The sequence below is a fragment of the Uranotaenia lowii genome, chromosome 1 (assembly GCF_029784155.1).
Source record: "Uranotaenia lowii strain MFRU-FL chromosome 1, ASM2978415v1, whole genome shotgun sequence".
NCBI classification, from domain to species: Eukaryota; Metazoa; Arthropoda; class Insecta; order Diptera; family Culicidae; genus Uranotaenia; species Uranotaenia lowii.
Window position 1 is genome coordinate 205,242,766 of NC_073691.1, and position 6,848 is coordinate 205,249,613.

Sequence of the window (6,848 nt, forward strand, 5' to 3'; positions counted from 1 at the left end):
AATTTTGACAATTTTGACAATTTTGACAATTTTGACAATTTTGACAATTTTGACAATTTTGACAATTTTGACAATTTTGACAAATTTGACAATTTTGACAATTTTGACAATTTTGACAATTTTGACAATTTTGACAATTTTGACAAATTTGACAATTTTGACAATTTTGACAATTTTGACAATTTTGACAATTTTGACAATTTTGACAATTTTGACAATTTTGACAATTTTGACAATTTTGACAATTTTGACAATTTTGACAATTTTGACAATTTTGACAATTTTGACAATTTTGACAATTTTGACAATTTTGACAATTTTGACAATTTTGACAATTTTGACAATTTTGACAATTTGACAATTTTGACAATTTTGACAATTTTGACAATTTTGACAATTTTGACAATTTTGTCAATTTTGACAATTTTGACAATTTTGACAATTTTTGACAATTTTGACAATTTTGACAATCTTGACAATTTTGACAATTTTGACAATTTTGACAATTTTTACAATTTTGACAATTTTGACAATTTTGAAAATTTTGGCAATTTTGGCAATTTTGACAATTTTGACAATTTTTAGAATTTTTACGATTTTAACAATTTTTACAATTTTGACAATTTTCACAATTTTGACAATTTTGACAATTTTGACAATTTTGACAATTTTGACAATTTTGACAATTTTGACAATTTTGACAATTTTGACAATTTTGACAATTTTGACAATTTTGACAATTTTGACAATTTTGACAATTTTGACAATTTTGACAATTTTGACAATTTTGACAATTTTGACAATTTTGACAATTTTGACAATTTTGACAATTTTGACAATTTTGACAATTTTGACAATTTTGACAATTTTGACAATTTTGACAATTTTGACAATTTTGACAATTTTGACAATTTTGACAATTTTGACAATTTGACAATTTTGACAATTTTGACAATTTTGACAATTTTGACAATTTTGACAATTTTGACAATTTTGACAATTTGACAATTTTGATAATTTTGACAATTTTGACAATTTTTGATATTTCTTTTCAGGAAATTGTTTTTGTTTTGCAATTTTGTGACAGGCTTTGATGATTTAAAGTCTATGTTTGACAAAAGGAAAAAATCGAACTCTAGAGTATAGAAAAGTTTATTTTTTAAAGCTTTAAAATTAGTTTTATGAATCGATGTTACTTATAGATATTACAAAAGATCTTTTACAAGCTCATGGCAACAGTAAAGAAGCGGCCGAGCAAACCAGCAGTAATCCACTGTGCAGATAGAAAGTCAACGGACAATCCTGTCGTATCATCAACCCAATGACGGCACTCGCCGCGAAGCAGCTAAACCGGCCCACGACATTGATCAACGCAACAGCCATTCCTGTGACATGCGTTGGAAACAGTGAAACGGCTAACCCGTTTACCAGCAGCACTCCGATACCGGCGAACAGAATCTCGACGCAGAAGAGCAGAGCTACCGCGAAACTGTTGGACACGAATTGCAACACAATACCGGCTACTCCAGCAATCGCCATGTTGACGATCAACATCGATTTGGTTTGGAAGCGTCCGAGCATTAGAGACATGAAGAAGCTAACGCAAGCAGCAAACAGGCCAAGCATTGCGGTGAAAAGAAAAGTTTCCTGTTGAACGTGCTCGATGCATTGGGGAGCGGCGGTGTGTTCCGTTGAAGAAGCGTTGGAATTGCTGACCTGCAGTATAGAACAAATCGGTTGGGTAGCACTGTCCGATACCACTTTGTTCATGATCTGGGGAAACCACAACGCAAGTCCTCCGTATCTGTGATGTGATTTAAAATTGAAATGATTAAAATTTCAAAGCTTTAATTTGAATTTAAACATACATAGAGAAAGCACCCAAAGCTTCAAGACAGCATATGGAGAAATACAGAACCGAAGGGCACTTCAGCAGTGGTATCGTTTGATCTTTCATTGATTTGAGAACACCTTATTTATTTATTATTTACATAGTATTCCGTCTTACGACATAACTTGACGAACATAATTCCTAAAATTCACTCGGTCCATGGCAACCGTTCTCCAATTTCTCGGGCACCCCACGTTCGCCAGATCACGCTCCACTTGGTCTAACCACCTCGCTCGTTGCGCCCCCGCTCGTCTTGTTCCTACCGGATTCGTAGCGAACACCTGTTTTGCAGGACAGTCGTCCGGCATTCTCGCAACATGTCCTGCCCAGCGTATCCGGCCAGCCTTAACCACCTTCTGGATACTGGGTTCGCCGTAGAGTCGCGCGAGCTCGTGGTTCATCCTTCGCCTCCACACTCCGTTCTCCTGTACGCCGCCAAAGATGGTTCTTAACACTCGTCGCTCGAATACTCCGAGTGTACGCAGGTCCTCCTCGAGCAATATCCATGTCTCGTGCCCGTAGAGAACAACCGGTCTAATAAGCGTCATATACAGGTTACACTTTGTGCGAGGGCTAAGTCTTCTCGACCGCAGTTGCTTGTGGAGTCCATAGTAGGCACGACTTCCGCTGATAATTCGCCTCCGGATCTCACGGCTGGTGTCATTGTCTGCGGTCACCAGTGAGCCGAGATAGACAAAGTCTTCGACTATCTCCAGCTCGTCGCCGTCGATCGTGACCTTGTTATTACTGGACAAGCGGGTTCGGTCGGTCTCGGATCCGCAGGCCAGCATGTACTTCGTCTTGGACGTATTAATCATCAACCCAATCCTTCCTGCTTCGCGTTTCAGTTTGCGGTAGATCTCCTCCACCGCCGCAGATGATCTGCCGACTATGTCAATGTCATCGGCAAAGCAGATAAGTTGACTGGATCTGTTGAAAATCGTGCCCCGCATTTCGCCCACCGCTCGTCGAATAACACCTTCTAGCGCCACGTTGAACATCATGCAGGATAGACCATCACCTTGTCGAAGCCCCCTGCGCGATTCGAATGAACTCGACAATTCACCCGAAATCCGCACACAGCACTGCGTTCCATCCATCGTCGCCTTGATCAGTCTGATCAGCTTCCCGGAAAAGCCGTTCTCGTCCATGATTTTCCATAGCTCGTTACGGTCGATCGTGTCGTATGCGGCTTTGAAGTCGATGAATAGATGATGCGTAGGGACTTGGTGTTCACGGCATTTTTGGAGGATTTGCCGTAATGTGAATATCTGGTCCGTCGTAGACCGTCCCTCCATGAAGCCGGCCTGATGACTTCCCACGAATCTGTTTGCTTGTGGCGTTAGGCGGCGGAGTAGGATTCGGGACAACACTTTGTAGGCGGCATTGAGGACAGTGATCGCTCGGTAGTTCTCACAGTCCAATTTGTCGCCCTTCTTGTAGATGGGGCATATTACCCCCTCCTTCCACTCCTCCGGTAGCTGTTCAATGTCCCAGATCCGGATTATCAACCGGTGTAGGCAATCGGCCAACCTGTCCGGGCCCATTTTGATGAGTTCAGCTGCGATGCCATCCTTCCCAGCCGACTTGTTTCTATTCAGCTGGCGAATGGCTTCCTTAACTTCACTCATCGTTGGGAGTGGCTCGTCTTCGTCGTTGGCTACGCCGGCGATGTACCTTCCCCCACCGTCTTGATCTCCTGCATGTGCGCCGTTCAGGTGTAACACCTATCAGTCCTGGTTTGTAGTGCACTTGAGCGCTGTCGTCTAGCGATGCTAACGATGTAACTGGGAAGTCTTCTGTACTATTGCTGCCTTTGTTGACCTTATGGATCCAGCGCAAAACATCCAAAGCCTCCTGAGATCGTGATCGCGAAAGTAGAAACTTTGGACTCTCCGGGCAAAATAGAAAAGCTACGGCTGTCAGCAGGCCAGGAATGGTGTAAACAATGAACAGTAAACGCCATGGTTTGAACACTAATCCAAAGATGACGAACGACCAGTTGTAGCTAAGGAGCCACCAACCGATGCCTGTTGGAGAAGTTGAAGCTTTGTTTGCAAACATGTTGAAGGTTTTAAACAATGGTCTCACCTGCGATGAAAATAATACCAACAGAGCCCATAATCGAAGCGTAGGATAACATCTGGACACGCCGCTTGGGAGGACAGAATTCACCAAAGTAGGCGTACACCGTTGAAGTCGGCGCTGACAAGAAGACACCGGTGAGAAGCCGCAGACACATCATCGAGGTGAAATCGTTTGTGAAACTTGAAGCGACCGAACAGATTGACACAACGAAGAGAGCGTATTGTAGAACGATCTTTCGTCCCCGGGTGTCCGCCTGGTAGCCCCAAAAATAGGAAGACGCCATCACGCCTTGAAAGGTTAGAATTCTATGAGTTTCAACCAGTAGTGATAACAGAAATTTAAGTGGTTAGTTACCCAGGAAAATTGCTCCTCCGATCATGCCTTTTTCTCCCGGATCCATGAGTAGGTCGCAATCACTGGCCGGAAGAATAATGCTGATGCCCATGGATTCGATTATGCTTGCCATCATTGTGCAACCAGACAGAAACAGCAGAATGAGTTGAGCTCGTCCAAACCCGGCCAGTTCTAGAGCTTCTTCGAAAGTGTGCGTCCGTTTGCTATCGATTTCCTGCTTGACTTTCTCCACGGTAAATATTGCACTTTGACGCATTTTTTTAAATCAGGTACGTTAATTAGAATTAAGAAATGGACTACGCGGAACAACTTCTCAAAGTAGAATAGCGAACGTAGGTCGTTGAAGGCCGCCATGCGGACGTAAAATCCGAAGTGTTGTGATAAAACTCGCTCTTATCATGCAAACTGTCATAAACGGCCAGAATCGTTTCACAACGGTGACTCGGAAGAACCGTTTGGAGATTTATGGCGCATCCACAATAACCATCTCTTAGTGTATGTAATTTAGGTGGAACGAACAAGCTGTTCAACTTATTTTAGTCTCGTTGTCTATGCCGACTTTCAAAATCAAAATTATCTTATCGGAGAAATTGGCTCATTTCGAGATGCAGTAGAATTTATACACTTTTTCAGCTTTAATTAGGAAGGAACTCGAGAAAAACGCTAGCTCTTATTTATTAAGTCCCAGCTAGTGACTTCCAATAGCTGTGAGAAAAATTTATCAAATGTTACAAACAACTGCCACAATCACCGCGACAAGAAGTCGGTACTATAAGAGGTTGTAATATTTAAGACTAATGTCTCCATCGTTTATTGCCCCTTGTAATCGCATTAATTCTCTCACCCGGGTACGCGGTTCGATTCGAACCCGGTGAGCCGGAATTGTAGATCGAAGTACAACGAACGTACAACATGGTTCCGAATGAGAAAAAAACCCATGTTTGTTCGACACTTTTGCTGCATGGACGATCATCAATCGACGACGACGACGACAGTAGCACCGAGATTTATGATTAATTTGGCTTTTCTTCGATAGTGCTTTTTTTTCTTCAATGCTTCATTGAGCTGAGCAGCGCTCATTCAATCGGTGCTTAACAGTGGCAATTGAGCTTATTTTTCCCGAAGCAATAATAATCACTGAGCAGGAGGCATTCAGATGATTGATGCTGGGCTGAGACCGGTGATTTGCGACAAATGTGTTTATTATATTGTATTTTTTTGTGATTTACAAGCTTAACAGAGTAAAAAGTGCTTCTCTTATTGACAACTCGGAATCATTATTTCGATACTCAACTTAGGTTTAAAACATAACTGAGACTGAGCTTTTCAACGTTAATGCTGCCCATGATGATTACAATGTATGGAGTTGCAAACTCATATAATCACCCGACAAATCGATTCCATGTTGTCGGGTGGGAAGGAAAGTAGAGAATTACAAATTATGCAAATTTCGAAATCTTAACTCATCAGACCGACAGCAGAAGCAAAACGAGCGACTTGTTCTCGACTCGTTCTGTTCTGAATGAACAATGCGTCAATTTATGATAATTTTCAATTGGCGATTAGAGAACGAACATGAGTGAACACTTGCACTCATTGGTGCAGGTGCAGTTTATGTTTCGATGAGCTGGATCATAAGCCTGTCTGAATTGGGCTGTCCGTCTATGGCTTGGGACTTGGAAAATGAGCTGTCTGTCGAATCCATGATTAACAAGATGATTGCGTTTGAAAATAAATCAGAGAAAGAAGCTTTTAGCTTTGCTGTACTGAAACTTTGAAGTTTGCATCAATATGTATGTATGTATAAAGACATTTGTCTGTCTGTCGGGTAATTTCATCTTAAAACTTGGCAAAATCCAGACGATGGACTTCATAATTGTCGACCGAAATTCCGGGCAACAACTTGGCCAATGTGGTCAAAATCCAAGAATTACTCACAAAATCTAAAAAAAACCTGAATACCTTTTGTTCGCATAAATAAACAACATTTCAACGCAATTTTTTTTGTATGGTTTGTTAAATTAAGTGAAGAAATCTGGGCAAAATCCGAGCTTATTTCAATGACACCCGTGCAACCGGGCCGGACCGGACATTTCCCAAATTTTGTATTAAATACCCGGGCAAACCCGGATAAAACCGAGCAATAGTTTCCACTGGCTTGGGACAGGTTTGACCCATCTTACTTCCTTCCAACTGTTCAAAACAAATAAAAATCCTAGAAAGATACCTAAGTAATATACTCACGATTAACAACTCTTTACCAGCCTACCCGCCATTTTCTTTCACTCAACTTATACACACACGATTTCACTACCGCACCACCATCAAACCAACCGTAATTGATTGAAAGAATCCTAAAAATATATGAAATTTTCATTTTAATTTTTGGACAAATTTTACAGCCGAAAAAAACACGTCTTGACAACTCAACAAATGCCTACAACTTTGAAGTTTGCATCAATTTACAAATAGCAAGTTCACTGCTGTTGGGAGAAAGTGGTAGAAATATTGACAC

The 6,848-nt window shown here is 41.2% G+C and overlaps 1 protein-coding gene across 1 annotated transcript; it reads right to left on the reverse strand.

Annotated features, from left to right (window-relative positions):
* Positions 1-1,227: 1,227 nt before the first annotated feature.
* LOC129738316 (synaptic vesicle glycoprotein 2B-like) lies at positions 1,228-4,589 on the reverse strand. The gene is made up of 5 exons (XM_055729500.1): positions 4,334-4,589; positions 3,983-4,267; positions 3,619-3,921; positions 1,869-1,971; positions 1,228-1,804 (listed from the first exon to the last, which is right to left on the reverse strand). The coding sequence occupies exons 1-5, from the start codon at positions 4,587-4,589 to the stop codon at positions 1,228-1,230; spliced, it is 1,524 nt and encodes a 507-aa protein (XP_055585475.1).
* Between the last annotated feature and the right edge of the window lie 2,259 nt (positions 4,590-6,848).

Bases quoted from the DNA above. Each gene is read 5' to 3' on its own strand.
- LOC129738316 (XM_055729500.1), bottom strand. From the start codon at position 4,589: ATGCGTCAAAGTGCAATATTTACCGTGGAGAAAGTCAAGCAGGAAATC. The intron at 4,268-4,333 runs GTAACTAACCAC...TAACCTTTCAAG, and splicing joins CGGAGGAGCAATTTTCCTGG to GCGTGATGGCGTCTTCCTAT. The intron at 1,805-1,868 runs GTATGTTTAAAT...ATCACATCACAG, and splicing joins GCTTTGGGTGCTTTCTCTAT to ATACGGAGGACTTGCGTTGT.